This window comes from Equus caballus, chromosome 31, assembly GCF_041296265.1.
Source record: "Equus caballus isolate H_3958 breed thoroughbred chromosome 31, TB-T2T, whole genome shotgun sequence".
NCBI lineage: Eukaryota > Metazoa > Chordata > Mammalia > Perissodactyla > Equidae > Equus > Equus caballus.
The window spans coordinates 26,030,146-26,056,356 of record NC_091714.1 but is presented as its reverse complement, the minus strand read 5'-3'; the positions used below and the strand labels follow the sequence as shown (position 1 = coordinate 26,056,356).

Below are 26,211 nucleotides of genomic sequence, written 5' to 3'. Positions count from 1 at the left end.
ATGCCCATTAGCCCGGTTCCCTTCTCCTCTTAGTCTCTAGCAACCATGACTCCATCTGCTTTTCTCTGTGAATTTGCCTACTTTGGACATACAACTCCTGGTTATAGAAGTAGGAGTGTAATTACTGAGTCAAAGAATGTGAAATATATGTTTAACTTTCTGAGGACCTGCCAAACTGTTTTCCACAGAGGCTGCACCATTTTACATTCCCACCAGCAATGTACGAGGGGACAACTTTCTTGACATCCTCACCAAATCTTGCTATTTTCCATTATAGCCATCAGAGTGGGTGTGGAGTGGTATCTGGTACTTTTGATTTGTATTTCCTAAGTGACAAATGGTGTCAAGAACCTTTCCACGTGTTTATTGGCCATTTGTATATCTCCTTTAGAGAAACATCTATTCAAATTCTTTGCCCATTTTTAAATAGGGTTATTTGTCTCTTTATTGTTGTGTTGTAAGAGGTCTTTACATATTCTGGTTATGAGAACCTTATCAGATGTAAGCTTTGCAAAAGTTTTCTTCCATTCTGTGGGTTGTTTTCACTTTCTTCATGGTATCTTTTGAAGCATAGACATTTTTAATTTTTATGAAATCTAGTTTATCTATATTTTCTTTGGGTGCTTGTGCTTTTGGTATCATATCTAAGAGAACGTTGCCTATTCCAAGGTCATGAAGATTATGTTTTCTTCTAAGAGTTTTATAGTTTTTGCTCTTACATTTAGGTTTTTGATCTATTTTAAGTTTTTGTATATGGTGTGAGATAGGAATCCAATTAATTCCTCTCCTTGTGGATATCCAGTGTCTCAGCACCATTTGTTGAATATATCATTCTTTCCCCATTGAATGGTCTTGGCACCCTTATCAAAAATCAGTTGACCATGGGTGAATGGGTTTATTACTGATGTCTCAATTCTATTCCATTTTCTATATGCCACTCCTTATGCCAGTGCCACTTACTGTAGCTTTGCGGTAAACTTTGAAATCAGGGTATATGAGTCCTCCAACTTTGTTCTTCTTTTTCAAGATTGTTTTGTCTTTTCTGCATACCTTTCATTTCCATGTAAACTTTAGAATCAGCTTGTCAATTTCTGCAAAAAAAAGGGTGTTAAAATTTTGATAGGAATTGCGTTGAATCTGTAGATCACTTGGAGAAGTATTGTTATCTTCACAATATTAGGTCTTCCAATCTATACACACAGGGTGTCTTGCCACTTATTTAGGTTTACAAAAATTTCTTTTCAACATTTTGTAAAAGTATACAAGTTTTGCACTCCTTTAGTTAAACTTATTCGTAAGTATTTTATTCTATGGATGTTATTGTAAACAGAATTGATTTCTTAGTTTCATTTTCAGATTGTTCATTGCTAGTATATACAAATACAACTGATTTGTATACATTGATACTATATCCTGCGATGTTGCTGAATTGGTTTATTGTCTGTAATAGCTTTTTTGTGGATTCTTTAGTAGACATCCTTGTCTTCTTCCTGATCTTAGGGTAAACACTTTCAGTCTTTCACTGTTAAGTATGATGCTAGCTATGAAGTTTTTGTAGATGCCCTTTCTTAGGTTGAGGAAATTCCCTTCTAAGTTTATTGAGTCTTTTCATTATGAAAAGGTACTGTATTTTGTCAAATGCTTTTTCTGCATGTATTGTGATGATCATGTGAATTCTCCCCTTTATCCTATTAAAATACTGTATCATATTGATTAATTTCCAGGGTTGGACCAACTTTGCATTCCTGGAATAAATCCCACTTGCTCATGGTATATAGTCTTTTTTCCATTCTTTCTTTCTTTTTTTTTTTTTAAAGATTGGCACCTGAGTTAACAACTGTTGCCAGTCTTGTTTTTCCTGCTTTCTTCTCCCCAAATCCCCCCAGTATGTACTTATTTTAGTTGTGGGTCCTTCTAGTTGTGGCATGTGGGATGCCATCTCAACATGGCCTAATGAGTGGTGCCATGTCCGCACCCAGGATCTGAACCCTGGGCTACCAAAGCGGAGCATGCAGACTTAACCACTGGGCCACGGGGCTGGCCCCCTCCATTATTTCTTGAGGGCACAGATTTTACTTTTATTTCCTTGTGTCACCCAAAGCACTCAAACACTGCTACAACTGGATCAAGAAGAAGTGCCTAAGACATGCAATCATCATTGCATGTCTGGCTGTCATGTTGCATGTCTGATTGTCATGTTGCGTGTCATGTTGCATGTCTGACTGTCATCTCATGTTGACTGTCAGTCAACATTAACATGAGCACAAGGTGATGGTAGTCTGAACTAGAACGACAGGTCCAAATAGAAATCTCATTTTAATGAATAAGATAAAAATTAGAGGGGCCAGCCGGTGGCCAAGTGATTAAGTCCGCAAGCTCCACTGTGGCAACCCGGGGTTTCACCAGTTTGGATCCTGAGCGCAGACATGGCACCTCTCGTCACGCCACGTTGAGGCAGCATCCCACATGCCACAACTAGAAGGACCTGCAACTAAGATATACAACTATGGACCAGGGGGAGTTTGGGGAGATAAAGCAGAAAAAAAATTAGAGATTATTGGGTATAGGGGATTATTAAGTTTCCTAATGTCAAATAATCCTTACATTCCTGGAATAAGCCTTGTTTGGTCAAGATCCTCTATTCTTTATTTTTCAAAAAATGTTTTATTAAAAAAGAACATAGCCACAGGAAAAAAGTTTATCTTAAGTGTACAGCTTAACGAATTCTCAAAACAAAACACCTCTTTAACCAGTATGCAGATCAAGAAGCATAGCATCATCAGCACCCTGTAAGTCTCCACTTCAGGCCTCGTCTCAGTCACTAAAGCCCCCAACCCAACAAGGATCACCACTGCCCCAACTCTGACACCACGATTAGTTTTGCCTGCTTTGAACACTTCATGTGAAAGGAATGATAGGCTCATTTCACTCAAGCGTATTTGTGGGATTTATTCGTATCACCGCATGTAGTTGTTGGCTGTTTCTTCTTCTTGGTGGATGATTTCCCTTTATATAAATATGCCACAATTGATTAACCACTCAAATGTTACTGGGCATTCGGGTAGCTCTAGTTTAGAAATATTATGAACACTGCTGCCATGAATACTCCCATACCTGTCTCTTGGTGAATCTATGTACCTTTTCTGTTGGGTATATACTCAGGATAGAATTGCTGTTCTTGAACTCCTTTACAAGGATTTTTTTCTATTCATTACAAAATAGACAATTATATTTTTAAAGGAATACCTCAATTTTCCATGAACCTTTAAATATAATTTTTTTCATTCCAGGAACATGTAATTTCTCAGGTAAAATTATTAGCCTATATGTCATGCTTTATTCTGGAATTGTCGATAGCTACACTGACCAATACAGTAATCACTAATCAAATAACGCTATTGAGCACCTGAAATGTGCTATAAGTGTAAAATACTAAAAAGACTTCAAAGACATAGAACAAAACAAAGAATGGATAATATCTCAATAATTTTTAAATATCCATTACAGTTGTAATGATAGTATTTTGGATATAGTGGGTTAAATAAGACATTATTAAAATTAATATCATGTTTTGTTTTGCTTTTTAGCTGAGGAAGATTTGCTCTGAGTTAGAATCTGCTGCCAATCGTCTTCTTCTTGTATGTGAGTTACCACCACAGCATGGCCACTCACTGACAGATGAGTGGTATAGGTCTGTGCCCAGGAACTGAACCCAGGCCACAGAGGTGGAGTGCGCCAAACTTAACCACTAGGCCCCAGGGCCAGCTCTCACATGTTTTTAATGCGGGTACTAGAAAATTTTAAACTACATACTTGGCTCACAATTATAATTCTATTAGACAGTGCTGGTCTATACTATGAAATTAAATAAATGGATAAAGATTGTCTTCATATTTTATATGGACACTCCCTAAAGTTCTTTCTGACAAAGCTCATGCTGTAGGCTACTCTGTGCCCTACAACACTGGCACTCTGTTCCTGTTACATGCTTCATGGGTAATGAATACTTCTTAACTGTTTGATAAACTTTATTTTTTGATTTTTAGGTTGAGTCCACAGTGTTTAGCTGCCTGATGATAATATTCCTGAGATAACAAGAAAAGATGGCAAAAGTCTGTATGGAAACACAAAGAGTAGGAATTGGGCATGAAAAGTTCTAATTGGTAAAATTTTCAATATTTCATCAAAACAACTTTCTTGAATTGTAATTCCTCACAGATTAACATGAAGTTAGGTAACACTTACTGCAGCATAGGTATGAGAGACTTTCACACATTGAGGGATACGGGCAACTACTTGCGCTCAAAACTGATTGGGCTCGAACTAAAGAAGCCTGCCTTAGGGCCCGTCAGACACACTTTGTCCATCTGCTTACCCATTAAAGTAAAGAGCACGCTCTCAAGATAAGAATGCAAACTGCCCCTCCTTCACCCTACTGATAACGCTACCTGAATTAGTCCCTTTCCTGACATCAGGGTCATGTTGACCTGCTAATTTGCAAGTGAACCCCTCTTTGAAACTTTGATGAATATGTATCCTGGGTGTGTTTAATGTATGTTCTTTGTTCTAAAAAGTTATGCCTGCACTGAAAACCATGATTCTCCAGAACACTTTCTTCCTTTCTGGAAAAGTCCTGACAGGATTATAATCCTCACCTTGGCTCAAGTAAAACTCACATATCTCTCATATCTGTTGAACGATCATTGGTTATTTTGCATCGACATGTATAAAGTATTTTTAAAGAGTGAGTCCATTGTTATATCACAGGGACTTTCACTTGCATTGGTGAAGCCACCTACTCCTTTTTTTGCTCGTGGTAGAGTGATGTGAAACACAAATTACTCAACCATAACAGAAGTGGCCACCACAGACTGATTATTCCTTTCACTGGATATCATCTGAATGAAGAATTGTCATCATGCCACAGGCCAAAAAGCCAGCTCCCCCTTGGAGGATTGCTAAATGTGACACTTTTCTTGAACTATAGATCCTGCATTAAGTAGACTTTGAAAGATATAAAGTAAACATCTCAGCTTTCTTTGTGAGAAAAAAAATCGGCCTCAAAGGATGTTGGAGTCACCTTAACCCTCATCTGACATGAGAAACCTGGGCCGAATCCGACCTTTGTTGAAGAGTAATCTTTTGCTGACAGGGAAGAGAGGTTCACTCAGGGTCACACCCAAAGTGAGAGGTGTTGACTGTGAAAGGGTAGCTAGAACATGGTTTGGGAGCAGACGGATGCAGTGTAGCCCAAGGGACTGGGACAATCATCTCCCCAGGGAGCAGGTCTTTGAGGCCATTACTCCATCAGCTTCCCTTGGACTCTGCTCCCACCACCTCTGCCTGCATCCGCCTCCTACTTCCTGCTCCCGTCTGCTTTCTGAAGCGTTTTGCTCTCTGGAAGCCCACTTCTCTGCCTCTGCCTAAAGCCCTCTCTCGGCCTCAGCCTTTCTGTCAGACAGCACATTCTCTGTTTTCTCCACTTTCAACTTCCAAGGGAGAATCTGATTGGCTTGCCTAATGACCAGAGGCTCTGCGTGGTGAGGACTGTTTGTTCCAGGTCACCTCCTAGGACGACGGCCAGTTTAGGGCCCGTGTGCTCTTGGGTCATATGATCACTCAATCCAATCAGCTCTGGGGGAGGGGAGCTTTTGAGTAGTTATTTGTGCAACTTTTGCCCCAGGAATAGTTTGGGTCATTCCTCTCAGCGTTACCACTGAATCAGGTTCATTTTCGCCCGTCACCCAGAAAGCCAGACACCGAGATGACGAAATTGCCACAGAGAGAGGGTTTAATCACAGGGCAGCCAAGTGAGGAAACGGGAGAATGAATCTCAAATCTGCCTCCCAGAAAATGGGGACTCAGGGATATTTACGGGGCAAAGGACAAGGTGGTCTTAAGCCTGGAGATAGATGACTGGAGGTGAGGAGAGGTCGGGTAATTGACGATCTGTGCAAGCGTAGTCAGACTTCATGCCTCTTCATGGGACCCATGCTCACAAAATGGCTGTGTTAGCATGATCTGAGGGTGGAGTTCTTAGCCTCTTGACATCAAAAGGTTGCTTATGGGACATCCGCACAGCCTGGATGATGAGTTGGCAGTCTCAACGGGGCCTAGAGTGGACACAGGGGTCCTAATTCCTGAAAAACAGCTCACCCACCCATTCCCATGGTGACCCAGGCTCCAGGGAGATGTTATCTATGGGAACCGAGTGGGAATCAGATACCATATTGCCTAAGCAGCACAGGCAACAATGGGCAGGGGAACAGCTAAAAACTGTAATCAGTAATTGCAAAAAGGAAAAGAAAACTTTAGCTACTACCTAATCATCAATGGCTGTTTGCCGGTTTCATCAGCAGGGCCTCGGGTTCCTTTCCAAAGGGACTCTAGGTATAGCAAGCATATCGCGCGTGCGCGTGCGCGCACACACACACACACACACACACACACACACAGATGAAAACAACAGTGACTGAAATAAAGGGAGTACGAATCGATTGAATCATGCAAACATAGGAAATAATGAATAAAAATGGGAAGAAACCTATATTGACCCAGGATAAAAAAACTAGCTTTACCCCAGTAACGTTTCTCTGCAGTAAGACAAATCGATGTTCAAGAATGCGTTTTGCTTTGCAAATGGAACCATCCTGCTGTCATCAGTGGCAGTTTTCTGGCGGCGCCTGCTCCTGGCATACAGAACAATGTCACGTTCCTCCTAGGACCCCTCAACATTCAGCACTTTGGGGGCGCTTTATCTCATATGTTAAGAGAGAAATCTTGGCAATATATCAATGCCCAGGACCAGATGCGGGGTTGGGGATCACTGGCTCTGAGGAGAGCGAAAGAAAGGTGGCGAATGGCACCTCTGGGTCCGTTTTCCCAGAAGTCTCGAGCGCCGCACACCTGTCTGGAGTCTGCCCCATGGTGCGGCGATTCCTCTCCTGAGTCTCCTGCTCAGAGGCTTTTTCCTGGAGTGTGGGCGGCCCCTTTCCTGAGCGCAGAAACTTAGTCCCCCACCCCCACCCTGCTCCTCCTCCTCCTCGCCCGGCTCACCAGCCCTTCTCTTTGTCACTTCCTTCCTCAGCCTCTTCCTCTCCAGTGCGTTGGAGAAGATAGCCAGGTCCGGACCGACGTACCCCAGTTTTTCATCAAAAAATAAAAGGAGGCGGAGAGGTGAGCGAGTCCCCGGGGAAGATGTGGCCACGTGTAAAGGATGGACCCGGGTACCCGGCGAAGGCGCAGCAGCCAGGGGAATCGTGGGCTGGGACCCGGGTCCCCAGAGCGGGCTCAGCTCAGCACCGCCAGACCTGGGCGGAGACGGCGCCCGAGGAGCGGCGTGCACCCTGCTGCCCCTCGCCGGCGGGCTTCGGCGCTCGGCTCACGTGACCGTAGCCGGCCGGGGGCAGACCGGGAAGCGAGCAGAGATGTCACCGTTTTTAAGCGGGGCAGCGTGTCCGCTCTGCACTTGGCTCGGGAGCCGATGCAGCAAGGCTAGGCAGGGAAGGGCTGGGGTGAGGGGAGAGCCCCCGAAGCGTTGAGGGACGCCTTTTGCAGCGCGGGCGTTGGGCGCGGCGCTGCGCGCTCCAGGGTGCGCCTGGGGTGCATGGTGGTGCATGGTGGTGAGAGCACCCGAGGGGCTCGTGGAGCCCCTGGCCGGGTCTGTTTCTGCGGCCGGTTCGGGCGCTCGCCTGGCGGCGCGCTGGCTTGCAAGGGCCTCGGGGAGCACGGAGGCGGGAGTTGCCCAGACAAAGGCTTCCGGGACGCGGGCCTTCCCGGGAGACCACCCCGGGTCCGCTGTGCCGCCCGGAACGGGGACCGAGCCCTGCGCTCCCCAACTCTGCACCGGGGCGGGGGTGACCGTGTGACCTGCGGGGGACAGGGTCCCGGGACCCCTTCCGGGAAAGCTCCCCAACTTGGAGCCAGGATGACCAAATATGGAGTGTGTGCGCGCCGGCGAGGAAGCAGGAAGGAGCCGGGTCATCTTTGACTGGCTCCAGCTGCTGGTCAGGGACGCGGAGGCGAGCTGGGAAAGGTGGCCCCCATGGTAGGTAGAGCTCGCTGCTGCTCCCGGACGTCCCCGCTCCAGAGGCTTTGTTCTTTGAACATTAGAAAATCTCTATGTAATGCCTCCAAACTTTAACAAAAAAAACGATAGGGGTGTCCTTAAATAGGTTCTTCAGCGCATATTGATGGTGGAGCATTTCAGCATATGCCCCGACCCTCCGGCATTCGCTTTCCTCCTGATTCCAATGCGCCGTGCCTAATGAGATTGTCACAGGCAGAGGGCCCGGAGCGTCTGTCGGCGCCTTCCCCGGAGCCCCCTGTTGATGAGCTCTTTCTTCCCCTTAGACTTGCTCTGCTTATGGCCTCTCTTCATTGTTCTTGATGTTGCTGTCACTCTAGTCCCAGGCTTCTGTCCTTATAAAGTGTCCTGGGCCTTCCCATAACAATGAGTATTTTCCCCATTTTCCCACTAAATAATAAAATAAATAAATCATGCCAAATGATGTATGCTAGCAATCGTTTCTAAGCCTGTTATTTTCCTACTTGTTAGGGACTAGGCTGGGAGCCTTTTTGCTTTATAAGTATTCTGCCTTAGTAAACCAGCGTGTAAAATTTCATACAAAACAACTCACTATTACATTTAGTGCAGTTTGCATAATAGCCACCAAAAGAAAAAAGGAGAAGAAAAAGCCAGAATTATGTGGTAAAAACAGCATTTAATTGTGGGCGTCCCTCTGAGCCAGTTTCATCATCCATAGAATGGGGATAAAAAATAGTTTGCAAGATGCTTAGGATTACATTAATCAAAATAGCTAAGGAACCTCATGTGTAATTAATTATAAAGAAATGCTGGTTGCCTTCCCTTCGTAAAATTGGATGAACATACATCTGCTTAAAGTGGGGCAGGTAGTCCCATTCTGCATAACAGTGGAATTTCCTCTGAGTCTCTGTTAAAGGACAGCCGTGTCTCAAGTGTGCTACAGGTGGAAGGAGAGGAGAGCCATGTTCAAGAGAGATGTTTTCAGGGTGGGAGGAAATCAGAATCTGAGAACTGGAGAGGATGGAGTCCCTGAGACCTTTCATTCTCTCTCTGTCCAGTGTGGGCTGCTTCCTCATCAGCCTCACAGAATCGTACTACTTCCCCATGGATGTTTCCAGTCACAGGGTGCAAACTTTATTCATTGTTAGGCAGTTTTGGTAGAGAAATTTTTTATTATAAAGCTCCCAAATCTGCCTTTCTATTACATCTGCCCGTCCTGCCCAATCAAGCAACTCAAAAAGAGACTATTCACAGAAGTATGTAAAAAGAGTTTTAATTTTAAAAACATAGTGCCAGGTCTTCTCTAGGCTAACTTAATGGGTCGAGATTCTTTAGAGTGCAAGTGACAGAAACCCAGTCAATCCAGCACAAGCAGAACCAGGAAAGATAGATTGATTCTTGGAACTGGAAGCCCAGGGTCAGGGACAGGCTCAGTCGTTGTTATGTGGCTGGACTTTCCTTTGTGTTGGCTTTCTTCATGGCAGGCTCTTTCCACATGGTAGCCGTATTTACATCAGGGCTGTAAACGGCTCAGGACCCAGGAGGAGAGTCGTAGTTCCGGCACAATCCGGCACAATCCGTGGGCTGAACCCATTGTTCACCTACCTTATGCCCCAAACCAGTTTTTCTGGCTCTGAACCCCTCCTGGAGTCCAGGGTGAGGCTCTCCCCGAGTTACATGGGTCTAGAGTGAGGAAGGAAATGCTTTATTCAAACAAAAATTAGACTGCTGGTGCCAGGATGGGCAAGGGGTGCTAGGTGTGCAAAAGTGACAGCTGCCCCCCACTCTCCATTAACAGGTTTTTTCTACCGTTATTCTCATGGCGTGTTTTTCAGTTGTGTCCTCTGGGTATATTTTAGCTTTTTAGCGTCTCTCTTAAACGATATCTTGAATATAATGCTACAATTTCACCAACACAAAGTTTCCAATATTTGAACACTAAAAAGTTTTGATAGTGTGTTTGATAGTGTGTTTTATGTGGATGTATTAACGTAAGATATTGCATTTTATTGTAATACAAGCTTCTTAAATTATAATATTCACACAAATCATGTAGCAGATGGCAGTGGCGGTTTTGATTATTAGCTGATAGAAAATCTGGTGTCCCAATCAATGTCATTTAAACATAGATGTCAGTCTCGTTTTTAAAAGCTACCAGGAATTCGTTAATCATCTGGATGAAGTTGTCTCTTCCAAATCGTCACCCCAAAGTAAACCATCCATGTACACAACTTGACTGTTTTAGTCCCTCATGTGATTTGGAAAACTTATGATTTGAAAACAGATTAAACTGATGCATGTTCTGCCTAGTCGTTCCTATTTTCTGACCCCCTGTTGTTTTCACTGTGAATTACTGCCTTCTTACGGAAACGCTTCTTCCTTTACTTCTGTGACCCAGCATGGTTGGAGCTTTCTCATCCACCTCCACCTACTCTTTCCTGTTTCTGGCTGGTATTTCTCTCCTCTCGCTTCCAGTGGGTGTTTGCCAGGCTCCTTTGCCTTCCTGCTTCTGTCTCTGACTCCTCTCTCCTCTCCACCGGGATCAGCAGGTCTGTGGCGACAGCCCCGCAGCTGTGCTTCATGCTCTCTCATGCGTGTGCTTGTCTTTCAGTGAAGCCAATATTTATTGCACCTCTATTCCTGGTGCCAGATGTGAATCCAGCAGTGAGCATTCCAGTCAGATCCCTGCATCAAGGAGCTCACTGTCTCGTGGTAGAAGCTAAGAAATTGGTAATTCCAATCCAGGGAAATGAAGAAGGTTCACAGTGCTCTGGGAGCCCACAGTAGGGGCGCTCTCCCACTCCAGCATGTCAGGGAAGGCTTCCTGGAGGAAGTCATATCTAAGCTGGGACTTGATGTCTGGGAGTTAGTCTCAAGAAAGAGGAATAGTGATAGTCTGGGTCAAAGAAGCAGTATGTGTGAAGAAGGCTGGAGGTGAGAGAGCAAGGGGCATTGGAGGAATAAAATGAAGCCCCATGCAGTTGCAGCTGGGAGACGAAGGGGGTGGAGTGGAGAAGGCTGGAACTGTGCAGAACCCAGCCCTTGGGGCGTGTGGTAGCCAAGGTGGGTCTCCCAGCTCCCCTTAGTCCTGGACTCCTCATCTGAAGATGAATGGTCTTCACCATGAGTACTCCACTGCAGTCAGGTTGTACTGGACACTGCCCATGGATGGGCACAGTGCCCCTGCGTGTGACTCAGAAGTCATCAGTGCACTGACCTTGGTGTTAAAATTCCCTTCCTATGTCTCTGCCTTCCCCACTGGACTGCAGGCTGCTGGACGGGAGGGAGGGGTCGGTTTGTCTGGGTGCCCCACTCCTAGCTCAGCGCCCGCCCCAAGTGTGCTGCGCTGACTCCTTTGCTTCCGCGCTTCTGCGTCTGCTCCTCCCTGTGCGCAGAACACCATTTCCCAGCTGTCTGCCTGGTCCGCTCCTCCCCGGTGACCCCCACAAACCCTCCTGTGGCTTCCTCCTTTCTGCTCCCATAAAGCCTTGGACCCACCACTCACAGAGTGCTGTCACATAGCGATTCATTCCAGGCCTTTCTCTGCTTCTGGACTGAGAGTTCCCTGAGGGCATGTCCTGTGTCACTCACCAATGTGTTTTTATTGGTGAGCAGAGCACCAGGAAGAGGATGGGCTTAGGGTTAACGGTGGGTGCAAGGAAAATGGCTGCATTCTCCCCAGTCTGAAACTGAAGTCATTGGGTTTGCTTGTTGGTGAGTGCAGAGGTGAAAAGCACAACCAAGGCAGAAGCAGGTGAAGAAACAGGTTTATTGGATGCACAAGCCATGGAGAACACCTGGGCTATTTCCCAAAGCAGTGTCGCTCTGAGTTCAGTGCAAGTGGAGACTTTATACACAAGAGAGCAGAGGCTAACAGGTTTATTTGTAACAGCTGTGTAACACCTGTGCCTGTTCAGGGTACATACGTAGCAGGTCGCATGATCTGAGAACGGCTGCTTGGACCCTTCCAGAGGAGAATTTAAGATGCTGATGAGTTTAAGGTAACTTTCGGACACTTGGAGCTGGAACATTTTGCTGGGGTCTTGCTGCAGATGTGTGAGTTTCTCTGCACAACGGGGACAGCGATTTCTGCAAAACAGAACACAGTTTCTTCCTGTCTGGAAAACATTTGACAGATGGTGTTAGTTATTGATCAGATCCTCAGTAACCCTTTCTTTGCCTGGTTCCCTGGTCACAAATCAAGTGTGTAGAGTAAGAGTGGGATCAGCCCCAAGGGGAGGTTGTAAAGATAGAGGGAAAATGGAGGTACTCTAGTGCCATGTGCATCACACAAGTATTTTTAGGAAGTGGGTCGTGGTAAATTAAAAGTGCCAAATGCTACAGGAAAAAAAAGACAATAGTTTGGATTTGGTAAGATGTGGTTAATGGACTGTAGAAATGGTAATAATACAAGCTTACTTTTTTCTCCCTCAGGCAGCAATGAATGTGGATCATGAGGTTAACCTCTTAGTGGAGGAAATTCATCGTCTGGGTTCAAAAAGTAAGTATGATAACGTGGATACAGTATTTCCTCTGAGTTTACCTCACAGCAGATAGAATCAACTTTTTTGGGAAAGGCTTATGAAGGGCTTGCCCAGGGCTTCAGGACACAATATGGCATCTCTGCCCTCAGTCCCGTGATAACTGCCCTCAACCATGCAGCGATATTTGGGGACACAAAGCTGTTGGGATACTGTGATCTGACGCGGAGAATTGTTAAGATGCCCCCTTAGCCTTTGGATGGAAAGAAATTGCTGTTTCGTTAATCACCCTGCTTTGAGGTTTGGTAATTGAATTGTGTTCACATTTTTACTTGTCACACGATCAAAATTCATTTTTCTGCTTTATTCTGCCACCATTTTACAGACTTCTAAATGATTAGGGACTCAGATTGAAATTACACTAAATTGTCTTTATTTGCTCTAAATTCTTGAGTATTTGTGTACATATAATTAAAAGAAACCATCCTTTAGGTAGTTTTTTTAAGTCAGCTTTTTCTTCAGCAGCTACCATAAGATAAATGACATGTAAAATTGGTATAGTCCCCGTTTCTTGAGTTGTAATGAACGTAACTATTACACTTGTAGCTTTAGGTATTTGTACATCTCAGCAAGACATGCAAGAGTTTGGGGAGCATTCTGAAAATTGTAAGTGCAATAGACATATTCAGCAACAGCTAGGATAATGGAACACAAAGGTTAAAATTACATCATATAAATGAAAAACAGCTTTTAAAAGTACCTCATAAGAGTTGTTTTGTCATTGTAGCTTGATTCTTCTTACTTATAGCTCTGTCTGCTCATGAGTCACAAATCATTTGAAATACTGACATACTTTGAAAATCCCATTAAACCATTAGTATCAAAAATCCCCTGTATTAGTTTTCTATTGCTGCAGTAACGTTACCACTGACTTAGTGACGTAAAACAACACATTTAACATCTTAACAGTGATGTAGGTTAGGAGTCTGTCGTGGGCCATTTGGGGCTGTAACAAAATCCCACAGACTGTCTGGCTGATAAACAGCAGTAGTTTATCGCTGATAGTTCTGGAGGGTGGAAGTCTGAGAGCTGGGTGCCAGCACGGGCAGGTGACAGTCCTCGTCCAGATGACAGACTTCTTGTGTCCTCACATGGTGGAAGGCGCTTGGGAGCTCTTTGCAGCCTCTTTTATAAGGCGTTAATCCTTATGACTCATGACTTGATGTCCTTACACCCTCATGACTTAGCACCTCCAAGAGGCCATACCTAACCTTTGATGGTCAGGGTTTCAGTATTTGAATTCTGGGGGCATACAAACATTCAGACCCTGGCGGAGTCTGATAAGGGTCTCCCCAGGCTAAACTCAAGGTGTCTGCAAGGTGCATTCCTTCCTGTGGTCTCTAGAGAATCTGTTTCCTAGCCTTTTTCTAGCCTCTAGAGGCAACCACCTTCCTTGACTTGTGGCCCCTTTCTCCATCACAGCCGGCACGAGCTGGTCGAGTCTGCACAGCACGTCACCCTGACCTCCTTATGTGCCTCTTCCATTTCTAAGGACACTTGTGGTTACATTGGGTTCATCCAGATAGTCCAGGACAATCTCCCTATTTCACACCTGCAAAATCCCATTTGCCATGTAAGGTAACATACTCCTGGGTCCTGGGGATTAGGACATGAATATCTTTGGGGCCATTATTCTTCCTATCACCTCCCCTTTTTGGTCTTCTCTAGTCACTTTATTTCTGCATCAAACTTGAGTCATCATTACTGAAATATATCGAGGAAAGATAAACCAAGCGTATAAGAGTTGGTGTGGACTCAGGCACCACCTGAGTTTAATTGTATGGTCAGCTACTGTTTGTTGAGCATCTGTATATGCCAAGCACTGTGTAACGACAAGTGACATCAAATATGCTCCTGTTCCTCAAGGATCTTACTGCTTAGTTGAGAAAAATAGATTAAAAATTGATGAGGCAATTATCAGAAAAAACAGTATGCTAAACTGTGAAGTGCTGACGTTCAGTTCAGTATGGTCCCAGAGAAATAGATTAGTGGAAGCTGTAGTAGTTGGGGGCACTCAGTGAAGCCTTGAATATCAGGTAAAACTTTGAAGTGTGGGGCAGGTCAGTTTAGGACAAAGTGCATGAGCTGAATTTGGGATGTTTGTGGAGAATACTGAGGAGATAGTAGAGGATAATTTCTTTAGTGCCCCAGGCAAACAAATGGTCAATCTTTCCTAACCCCATTTTTTTCCCACCCACCTCACCACATCCACCTGATGGAAGTTTGGTGAGTCTTGTTTTCAATAGTGCTGTCCCTGCCTGTGTTCGTCGTTTCTACATTCCCAGTTTCTGCTGAGCACTGTGAGAGCCTATTACTCTTGGGAGTAGTACTCTTGTTTGGATTGTTGAAGGTATTAAAGATGTATTTCCCAAGATTTGTAGGATTTTCTTCTCTCTTGGATCTTTCTCCATGTCACCTTAGTGTTTCTCGGCCAGATTCAATTGCATTTAAAAATCTAACCCCTACATCCCTAGCAGTGTTATTATTCTGCTAGGGTAGGCTAAACCTGCACTTCAAAATTTGTAGCTTTACAAACTAGAAGACTACAAAGTAATGATCATACCTTCTCTAAGGATGAAACTATTTGGAGCACTGCAGCTTCCCCAGCCTCCCTGACTTACCTGTTCCTGGTAATAGATGCTGTATAGTTGAAAAGTGTCTCTGGAGATACATTTATCTACTGACATGTTATGGTTCATTGTTTATGTTGTGTCGGGAATAATTTTGACTAAATTATGATTTAGATTCATCATATTTAGACTAATCTAAATGTGATGTGTTAGCTGAAGTTGGAAATTGGTGAATTTAATCTGTTTTTTTAAAATAAAACTCTTTAAAGTCTCTCATTTTTCATCCAATGGAAAAAAATTAAGTGGATAAAAATTACTTGGAGACTTAAATTCTTTCATTCCACAAATATTTCTTGAGTGCTGCCTTTATGCTTAAATGCTGGAGACGTGAAAATAAACAAAATTCTATCTCAGCCCTTGTGGGTGTGTCTTTAGGTAGCAGGAACATAGACAAATAAACTGGAAGCAAGTCCTGAGAAGTGGTTAAGAGCATGGATCCCAGATCCTCCACATACTTGCTCTGTGACCTTGGGTCTGTCACTAAATTTTTCTGTACCTTGGTTTTCTTATTTTTGTAATAATAATACTCTATTTCAATGATTCAGAGGCACTTTTTTTCCCCACACTTTGAAATCTTTAAAATAAGGATGTCTCTCCTAATGGTGTGCTACAGTTAAATTGGCAGTTTAGTTGGTACGTAAAATAATGGTCCTTGCAATCAGTTGTATCTTATCTGTGATGAAATGAGAATTAAATGAGTTTTAATGACTATAAAATCCATTGAACCTTTTAGCAACATAGCCAGTACTCAATAAATGTTAACTATTATTATTATAATCGATGGTGAGTGCTTTGATAGCTATATATTCAGTTTTATAAGAAGAGCTATTAACTCAACTGAAGGAATCACAGAGGACTTCTCTGAGAAGGTGACATTTGAGTCCATTCTTGAAGAAAAAGAATTTAGCTAGGGAAGAGGGTGCTGGAAGCTGGGCAGCTGGCTCAACAGGGGCAAAGTTACTAAGGCAGGCTCTCTCATGGCACCTTGGGTGACAAGTTGTTCATCTTGACTGGATCAAAAGGTGTGTGGAGTGACATAGCAGGAGACAAGCAAGGGTGAGAGCGAGGGCCAGAGGCTGAAGAGTCTTGTCTCTGAGGCCACGGGCTCCAGTCTGTTTTGAAGATGACAGAACCATTGAAAGATTAAAGTAGAAGAATATCAATGAAGTTTGCATCTTACAAAGTCTCATCCACCTTTTTTATTCTGCACCAATATGGAGGAGGTATTGAGGGGCAAAAATGAAGAAAGGAAGGCTGGTAAGGAGTCTTGAGAATCAGCTCTGGCCTGGCCGAAGGACTGAATTGTCCATGGAGAGGAAAGGCCAGAGCCGCAGAAGATACAAAGAAGGCGGGCTCCCTCGCAAGCCTGAGGGTGAGTGGCGGAGCTCCAGGAGCACCCTGGTTCCTGCCTCTGAGGAGTTTCACCTGCACTGCTCCCCATTTACAGATGAGGAAACTGAGGCTTAGGGAGCTTAAGCACGTTCCCCAAAGCCAAACAACTAGTAGGAGGCAGAGATTTCAATGAGGGTCGTCGGATGTTTAACAAGCCCCACGTCACACTCTCCTCTAAAGTCCAGAGCAGGTGCCGCTCCTCCACCAAGTCTTCCCTCATCACCTGGCCAAGTCTGCGTGCCCCTCCAAACCGTAGGACAGGTTGTCCTTCTACTCAGTTGACATCCAGCCGCATGCTGCTTTGTGCTGTTGCTTTACTTGTTATGCATTTATTTCTTCCTCGTGGGAACTGAAGACATTTCTTTGAAAGCTAGAGAATGATTCTGTCCTCCTTGTCTGCCTCCATTGCTAGCACAGTGCTGCCCTCAAGGAGGGGTTCACTCAGCCTCAGGGTGGCAGTTCTGGCAGGGGAGCGTGGGAACTCAAGAACCCTTGGCCAAGGAGTGCTTCCCTCGCCACTGTGGCCGTCTTCTTGACAGTGGGTGCAGCTTCCAGAGGGAAGACTGCGGGGCCCTGCTGAGGAAGCGATCCAGGCTCAGCCAGGTGGATCAAAGGCCTCCGCCATCAATGCGGGGTTGTCCCAGATCACCCTTATCTCCCAGTTTCCAGTTGATTCGTTTGTTTTTTAAAAAACAGACTTTGCTTTTTTCAGAGCAGTTTTAGATTTACAATAAAATTGAAAGGAAGGTACAGACATTTCCCATAAACTCCCTGCCCCCACGCATGCACAGCCTCGCCCACTATCAGCATTCCCCACCAGAGTGGGACATTTGTTACAACTGATGAACTACACTGACACGTCATCGTCAACCAAGGTCCGCAGTTCACATTACGGTTCACTCTTGGTGTTGCACAAATGTATAATGACGTGTCCACCTTTATAGCATCATACAGAATATTTTCACTGCCCTAAAAATCTGTGCTCTGTCTGTTCATCTCTCTCCCCACCCCAACCACTGAAAACTACTGATCTTTTTCCATAATTTTGCCTTTTCCAGAATATTCTATGGTTATCATATATCATATAGCATGTAGCTTTTTCAGTTTGCCTTCTGTCACTTAGTAGTATGCATATAAGGTTCCTTCATGCATTTTCATGGCTTGATAGCTCATTTCTTTTTATTGTTTATCTCAGTTTTTAAGATCTATATTAAAAACTTGCCTCCAAACTAGATAACCTAGGGATCTTGGTAAATACAGATGTCTTCATTGTTAAGGTCACCACTCCCTCCCTGGGGCTTCTAAGTGCATGCAGAACACACGTAGAGAAACACTGCTCTTGACCCAGGCTTTCTCTTGTATTTGTTGTTTTTATTCAACAGCTAACATAACAATTAAAAAAATCAAAACTTAGAGAGGAATTGGTCCATAATAGTAGCACTGAAACACATTCACTTTTTGTAAATTTCTTGGTTCTCTTCCACTCTTCTTTCAGATTATATTAAGGCTAAGAGATACATGACACATTATATTTATTCCATCACTTTTTGGGTCTGGCAACAGGTTACATTGAATTTATGACTGTTCAATTGTAATCTTGGTTCACCTATAGTTAGATGTTTATTAAAGATGATGTAACTCTGCCATACCTGGGGGCAAGAAACAGACTTTGCATTGGCTAACATTATATTTTCTCAAATTAGATGCTGATGGGAAGTTAAGTGTGAAATTTGGGGTCCTCTTCCGAGATGACAAATGTGCCAACCTTTTTGAAGCATTGGTAGGAACTCTCAAAGCTGCGAAACGAAGGAAGATTGTTACGTACCCAGGAGAGCTGCTTTTGCAAGGTGTTCACGATGATGTTGACATTATATTGCTGCAAGATTGATGTGGTTTTCATATCTTTAATATTAATTTTTGTTTCTGGTAAACTGGAAATGTTAAGTCAAAGGGCAACATATCAACATACTTGATGTATTTTTATAGAACTTTGTAAACAAAAAGGAACTCATATTTTAGAAGTCTGTTCTTTTTTATATCTTGAAAGAAAATTTATGTATGACACTGTAAAATAAACATAACCTATTATTTTTCTCAGGAATCTGGTTGGAAAATATAGGCATTGAGGCTTTTTTTGGTGGGAGTGCAAGAGTGTTTGTTTCATAAATCATTCTTAGACAATTTCTACACATATTTGACATTCTGTGAAAGCAAGAAGCAAACTGAAGACCAGCTCCCACAAGGAATATTATAGAGTTTACATAATAAAACATGTAACTGCCTTAAAATTGCCTTATTCCCTTATTTTGTCATTTAAGATTTATGTGCCTCTCAGAATCCAGTGTTTGCACCAAGATTAGGTAAGTGCAGTAATTTGAAGAAAAATTCTCTTAAAAGTGCAGAATCAAAAAAGTCAGGACGGTTAGTGTTATAAAAAAACATAATGATTTGGATGCCTGTTCTGTGCTTTACACTGAGGGGACATGCAAAAAAAGTAACCTAAAGAATTCACTTTGTAGTTGAATTAATTACTCAGCTGAAACAATACAGAGTTGTTTCTAATTGCATGTTGCAGCCTGTAGTTCAGAATTGAAAATGGCACAGAATCTCATGGAGGGTAAAAACAGTGAAAGCCATGATGGTTGGCAAAGGTACCATAGAAGAGGCCGAATTTGCATGACTGGAGCTGATTATCCAGAGGGGAAAATCTGGGATGGGTGAAGGTGATGACAGATGATGGGACAGGTGATGGCAAGGCAGAGGGACATGGATTAGCAAGGCACGACCTTGTGAAAGGTAGGATGTCAGATCGACTGGAATATTAGGGAGAGCAGCGATTCAGATTGGGTAATTAAGGTAGAACCTGGGAAGCCAGAGATAGGAGTCTGAACAGAAATAGGAGCAGGGGAGTTCCATGATGACAGTCATGTGGAGTGAAGGTAGCTCTAGCCCTGGTAATGAGGGTGGATGATAGAGAGTAAGCTGTTGTGAGACAAGCCAGCTGGAGCATGGCTCCAGAATCTCATGGGGGTGGCGATAATAGAAAGGCAGGAGAAGGATGTGTTCCAAGCATATGTTTAAGGAAACAACCTCTGTCATCAGCACCCTTTCTATTGTGACAGGACCCCAATTCAAACTAGATCAAACAACAACAGAATTCGCTGGCACTTCATAGTCATTGTTAACACTTATTGAGCATTTACTATGCTAATCCTCATAGAACCCTGTGAGATAGGTATTATCTCCCATTTTATTGATGAGTTAAGAGAGGCACAGAAAAGCTAAGTAGTCTGTCAAAGTTCACCTAGTTAGAAAGTGAATGAGTCAGGATTTTGAAGTTTGATTAATCTAACTGGCAATTCCAGGGGTGGTGTGGACTTCAGGCATGGCTGGCTCCAGGGACTCAAACAATGTTGTCAAAACTCTGCCTTTCCATATGGGCTCAGAGGCCTTCTTGGGTTCAATCTCATTCTCTTTCTACTCTAAGTAGGTTTCCTATATATAGCTTGGAAGATCCCTACCAATAGTTGTAAATTCACCTACTCCTAGACTAGCAACCCTAGTGGAGAATTTATTATGTCTAATTATAAATTCTAAGAAAGGAACTCTGATTGGCTCCACTTGAGTGTAAACCTGCCCCTTTGACCATTAACACCTGCCAGAGGCTGAAATCCCCTTGACTTGACAGGCCTGGGTCCTGTGCTTGTTTCTGAGGGAGGATGGGGTCAGATACTGCACGTCACAGCCTCACCTCAGATAGAACAGGGATAGCTCCCCAAAGGAAAGGATGCTGGGTACATGGGAACGACACAGCATAGGTTGACTGTAAATACAAGAGACCTTGGGAAGGATGATCCATAGAACTACGTACGTGACAGAAATCAAAAGATAAATGAGAAGGCATGGTCAAAAGCCACCACCATATGTGGCTCTGACTGAGGATGAGGCATTAACAGAGACAGGGAAATGGAGAGCTAATCTTAGGGAGAGTCTCGTTTGGGCATGATGAACGTGAGGTGGGTAGAGTGGAAATGTGTAGTAAGCAGGTAAGGATTTGGTTCTGGAACTCAGGTGATGGCTCAGGACTATAGACAGAGTCTTGAGAATTACAGTTCAAGATTGATTTTCATCCCAATTTCAGTATGTATAGATGATCACCATTCTACCTCTACTATTATCTTTAAGCTGAAACTTTAATTATCAGGGACTGGAACAAACGACACACAATCTACAGGTTTTGTATAAGCCTGGGCTGAGAAAGGGAAGCAACTTTTAGAGGGAAGCAGTCGGGGAAACTCATAGATCGGATGGAATTTTTTTGAGACAACGCTAACCTTGTAATCAGGCTTCCTTAAAAAATCTGCAGAAGTAAGTTGAAGTATTTACTCAATTTGTCACTTTGTTTAGTGTCTTCTTGGTGAATATCAAATGAAATTTCAAAATTTCAAACCCATAATGATTCAGAATTTGAGAAATATCTTCTAGAAAAGATACATCCATGAGATTGTTTAGTTATTTTGAGAAAATTAACAGGATAGCATTCTCCTGTACCACTGACATCCATGATACAGTTTTAGATATTTTCTTTTAAATTCAAGATGGTCAGTCTCTTTGTGACAACTTCCAGTATGGATAATCTTTCTTATTGGATCATGATCTTAAAATTCAAAATCATAAATTTGACTTCCTTTGAGCCAGACGCACAGTGAAAATAACCTTTCTTGGCCATAAACTGCATTCCAGTTAGGCATCTCAGGAATGAGTGCCATCGGCTAGCGGTGGGTGGGAATTAGAAATTATGAACAGTTCTACACAAACATTTCTTCCTTCATGCCACGAAAACGTATAGCATCTAATTTGGTCAAGCCACCATGCTAGGCATTAGGGGCTATTAAAGTAAAGCAAAATAAGAAGAAATAAAATCTGACTCCAGTCCTCAAAGAGAAACAAACAATTTGCACAATATATATTAAATATAGAAAACGCTTTGGATAATGATGTTCCGGGGGAAGAACGGGGATGAAGTATGTCTTCAAGCAGCAGAACGATTGGGAAGACTTGACTGGTGGAGTCCTTGCTGCCAGCAAGGGAGAGAAAGGCAATTAACAGGCGTCTTCAGAGCTGGGGCTGAGAAAGGCCGGGACGTTGTTTGAACTCTTAAATAGAAGAAACAGTTCTAAGTGTAAGTCTTAATAATAGTGAATTACAAAGAACCGTGCAAAACTTTACGTGAAATAATTTAAGTACCACCAATTAGGAAGTAACTTTAGTTTGTAAGTTTTGAAACAGTGCTTATTAGGATGATATAAGACAAACTATAAGTATAGTTTATCATCTTCATAGTGAATGACTGTTAATTGAAAAATTGATTAAAGTTACCACTTTAGCACATTCAAATTTCCTTACGTTCCCATCACAGAAAATCCAAGCACTCCTTTGTGTCCTGAAGGCACAATTTAAAAGTACATTACACAAAAGTCGATTTGAGGAATTTATCTTAATTGAAACTAACACCCCACTTTCCCCGGTGTCTGAGTTGCTGCCTCCACTTCGAGACAGTTAGAGAAAACGGCCCACGGCTGATAGACACGAGGACGAGTGACAGCGCGGGGACCAGCGGCTCTTCCGTGTGGCACGCGGCGTCGGACTCGGGAGTTCACAGCCTCATACATCCGGAAAGGTCAAGAGAAAGGCAGGCCCTTTAATTTATAGTCAGATAATCGTGGCGATTCCTCTTCCTTAAACAAGATGTAAATAACTCCTCAAAGAAAACTCGCTCTGCAGGAGCCGTTTATGACGAGAAATCAGACAGAAGACTATTTTTCAGGAACACGATTTCGTCTGAAAACCCCTTTTTCTTAATCTCTAGCAGCCTCAGCAAAAAGTTTATTTAAAAAATATTTTTTCTCTAGTTCTTTTACTGAAGACACTTTCGACTAGAGGGAATGGAGCTTCTCTTAGCTGGGTGATGGGGATTAACGACCTGGAGGGATCCTGGGCGATGCGGAAGGAAAGAAAGCGAGATCCCCGAGACCCAAGCCGAGCCCGAGCTAGGGCGGGGCTCCCGGGGGCGGGGGCGGGGCCGTGGGGCGGGGAGGGGGGGCGGGGAGGGGGGCGGGGAGGGGGCGGGGCGGGGCCGTGGGGCGGGGGCGGGGCTCCCGGGGGCGGGGGCGGGGCCGTGGGGCGGGGAGGGGGGCGGGGAGGGGGCGGGGCGGGGCCGTGGGGCTCCCGGGGGCGGGGGCGGGGCTGTGGGGCGGGGAGGGGGCGGGGCGGGTCCGGGGGCGGGGCCGCGGGCGGGGGCGGGGCCGTGGGGCTCCCGGGGGCGGGGCTGGGCTCCCGGGGGCGGGGTGGGCTCCCGGGGGCGGGGTGGGGCGGGGCTCCTGGGGGCGGGGCGGGGGCGGGGCTGCGGGCCGCGGGGCGGGGCTCCCCGGGGAGGGGCTGCGGACCCGAGGCGGTGCAAGCTCAGTGGCCTCCGCTCAAACAGCCCGCGAGCTGCGGAGGGTCTGGCCGCGAGCCCGTGACCGGCGACCCAGGGGACGCGGTCCGAGTGGCTCTGAGGGCGGCCTGGATCGCCCTTGCTCCCGGGCACAGCCTCGCGCTCGCCCCGCCCCCTGCCGCAGGATTCCGAGTCTTCCATCGGGTCCTCCTGCTCTCCTCACCTCCGTCTGCTGTGTAATGTGCATTTGCTCCCTCGCTACTGTGGTTGTTAGTGTCGCTCTGCTGCTGCCTGTCTCAGGTGGTGTGTGTCTGCATGGCGACACTAACATGCTTGATATGAAGGGTCCGAGGAGCTCCCTTTGTCCTGAACTGACAATGTTTGCTGACAGGTCACCCCGAAGGTCACTCATCAGCTTGAGGATCGACTCCGTCAGCTGCCAGCCCGGTTCCACGGGCTCGGGCTGCACATGGGGCGGGGAAGGCGTGCGACCTGGCGGGCCTGTGGCCGCTGGCCCTGTGACCGGCGGGCCGGTGCGAGCTGGGCGCCCCCAGAGGTGCTCTGCGTTTGGGGAGCGGAGGAAGACAGGCGCGGTTCATGAAGGGATATGACCGCCTTTGTGGGGCATAAAAAAAGATTCCCTCCACAGGTGAGCCCTACGCTTAGTGTCCATGGTTAAGAAAATGTGGGTGATTTCAGCAGCGACTGTAAACGAGTTTGCCTCGTATTAACCCTAAGAGTAACGCAGGTTCATTATGTGCAACACTTGCCCACAGGAAATGCTTGCTGCACAAACGGTCTCCTGCACTCCTTGCCCGCAGGCTAGGAGTGGTGTGTGCTGCAGTAGGCACATATCCTCTATCAGGAAAGCCTGCAGTGAGCTTCCAGGTCTACTACTCACAAACTTCATCTCTGAGAGTCGGTGCTAGTTCAACATTTCTCCCACTTGAATCTGGGCAGGCTTGTGACTGCTTCAGCAAATAAAATACAATGAAAGTGATGCTAGTGATTTCTGAGGCTAGGTCATAAATGGCCAGAAAGCAACTACCTGGCACATACAATGCAATGTTGAGAGGGGTGAGGATTCAGGGATGGCTCGATCAAGCAACTCAATGTCACGAAGATCCTGCTTTTTTTTCTGTTTCTCCTTCTGCCTTCTGTGATGTCAGTTTCATTTATGTCATTCTGATCTGACTTTCTTCCTGGTCAAAAAATAGCTGCCAACAACTCCTGGGGTGACATGGCTCCTTAGAGAAGAGGATGAGAGAGAGAGAGAAAGAGAGGCACTCCAAGGTAGAAAAAGTGGCCTCAGTAGATTGTCAAATAGCTTCCACTTCTGCTGTTGAGAAGTCAGGTGACATTCTAATTCCTTATCACTTTTATGTGACTTTTTTTTTTATTGTGAAAACTTCTTTTAGGATCTTTTTATCTCTGATGCTCCAAAGTTTTGCCAAATTGTATCTTGGTATAGATAATTTTTTTTTTTTTACCTTTTATTTCAGGCATTGGACTGACTCTTTCAATCTGGCAACTTATGTTCTTTAGTTTTGTGACGTTTTCTTGTGTTACTTCTTTGATAATTGCTTTCCCAACATTTTCTCTGTGTGTTTTTTTTTCTTTCTGTAACTCTTGTTAGTTGGATGTTGGCACTTCTGAATTAATACTCTAATTTTCTAATTTTCCCCTTCTATCGTTTGCATCTTTTTGTTCTCCTTTATAAGAGATTTACTTTGCTTTATTGTTTAAAATTAAGGGTTAAAATTCTATTTTCATATTGAAATTTCTCATACTTTTACTAAAGGATAGCATACTGTTCCTGTTTCATGGGTATGATGTCTTGTCTTGTCCCTCTAAGGCTATTCATTATGGTTTCATGGATGTTTTCTTCTACTTTCTGTATGGTCTCTTTCAACTGAGGTCCTTTTTTCAAATTGTTTGTATCTCCATTTTTGTGTGTTTTGCTAGAGCATTTCCTCAAATTCCTAGAGATCTTTGACTCTCTATTAATATTGAATCGTGAATCACCAAAAACCGATAGGAGGCTCTGGCTTGGTAGAGAGTTTTTGCCAACTTGTGCTGGTGGGCTTTGCTGTATGGTAATCAGACCATAAGCAAGCTTTTTGTTGTGAAAATCCCCAACATCAACATTGTAGGTTTTATTTTATTTTTTTCTCTGAAGCCATTCATTTTCTCTCAAGAAGAATTCAGCCATTTTCTGCCTGGGTGTGTCTCCTGGGTGCTGGCACTCAGGAAGCAGAGTTGGGGAAGAGGCTGGGGTCCCACTCTCCACTCAGCTCTTCTGTTCTCAGCTCTCCTCGTCACCCTTGCCCTCTACCATACCTGGGAGTCTCTGTATGGACCACTTCCTCTCCGTTCTCCCGGAGACCTTGGTCTGTGTTGTGAGGAGGAGGGGTGGCTGTCTGGATTCACAGGAAGGGAGATGGGACCTGGGGAAGGTCATCAGGTCAGTGTACAGATGTCCAACCAGTCCCCAGTTTCAAGCACGTGCCTCATTCCTGCCTTAAGGGCCCTGGAAGTGCCCTGTGCTGAGCCCCTCTGGGGCTCCGAGGAGGGAGGGTTGGCTCAATTCCTGCTGGTGTCCTTAGCCACAGGTGCTGAGGTGGCAGCTTTCTCAAGTCTATTATCGTTCTTTCATCTGCTTTCTAACCTCTGAAGATTATTAACCTTGCTCATCAGCTATTGTCTCCTTCCACATTCTTTGTCCTTGTGAATTTGTGACTTTCTTCATATATTTGCTGCAGTTAAGAACAGGTTCAGGAATAAAAGAATATTAAAAAGCTGATCGATTTACCATACTATCTGGAAAATATCTCCTTTTTTCTTATTCCTAAACTGTTTTCTCTAATCTTTTTGCTCTGAAACTCCTAGATCTCAAATGCAGAAAATTCAGGGTTCATTTTTAGCTCTGCCTTGTTGTCAGCTGTGATGAGGTCCCTGTGTTGCCGGTCCCCAGCATGTGATGTATCTGCAGCCCTCTCAAAGCAAGCTTTGCCTGGTTATTGCTGTCTCTGAACCCTTCAGCCTCCAGGGCATCTGGGCAGAGATGAGGATCAGGAAAGTAGGTGTGGTATGCCCAGAGAGGCCCAGAAAGATGTCATCCCTAGGGAATGTGGCCTTTAAGCCACTGGGGAACACAATCTCAGC

General features: G+C 44.6%; 1 protein-coding gene and 2 long non-coding RNA genes across 3 annotated transcripts; 1 reads left to right on the top strand and 2 right to left on the bottom strand.

Moving 5' to 3' along the window:
• Positions 1 to 5,773: 5,773 nt before the first annotated feature.
• On the bottom strand, positions 5,774 to 7,196 carry LOC102150056 (uncharacterized). The gene is made up of 3 exons (XR_291090.4): positions 7,057 to 7,196; positions 6,579 to 6,689; positions 5,774 to 6,113 (listed from the first exon to the last, which is right to left on the bottom strand). It is a non-coding gene; the product is annotated as an uncharacterized lncRNA (long non-coding RNA).
• Positions 7,039 to 18,898, top strand: ABRACL (ABRA C-terminal like). Its single transcript, XM_003365731.5, has 3 exons — positions 7,039 to 7,176; positions 12,482 to 12,548; positions 18,314 to 18,898. The coding sequence occupies exons 2-3, from the start codon at positions 12,488 to 12,490 to the stop codon at positions 18,496 to 18,498; spliced, it is 246 nt and encodes an 81-aa protein (XP_003365779.1). The 5' UTR covers positions 7,039 to 7,176; positions 12,482 to 12,487; the 3' UTR covers positions 18,499 to 18,898.
• A 2,648-nt stretch (positions 18,899 to 21,546) lies between these two features.
• Positions 21,547 to 22,185, bottom strand: LOC111771376 (uncharacterized). Its single transcript, XR_002805185.2, has 2 exons — positions 22,017 to 22,185; positions 21,547 to 21,766 (listed from the first exon to the last, which is right to left on the bottom strand). It is a non-coding gene; the product is annotated as an uncharacterized lncRNA (long non-coding RNA).
• Between the last annotated feature and the right edge of the window lie 4,026 nt (positions 22,186 to 26,211).

Coding starts and splice junctions, on each gene's coding strand:
- ABRACL (XM_003365731.5), top strand. CDS start 12,488: ATGAATGTGGATCATGAGGTTAACCTCTTAGTGGAGGAAATTCATCGT. Junction 12,549..18,313: donor TCATCGTCTGGGTTCAAAAA/GTAAGTATGATA, acceptor TTCTCAAATTAG/ATGCTGATGGGAAGTTAAGT.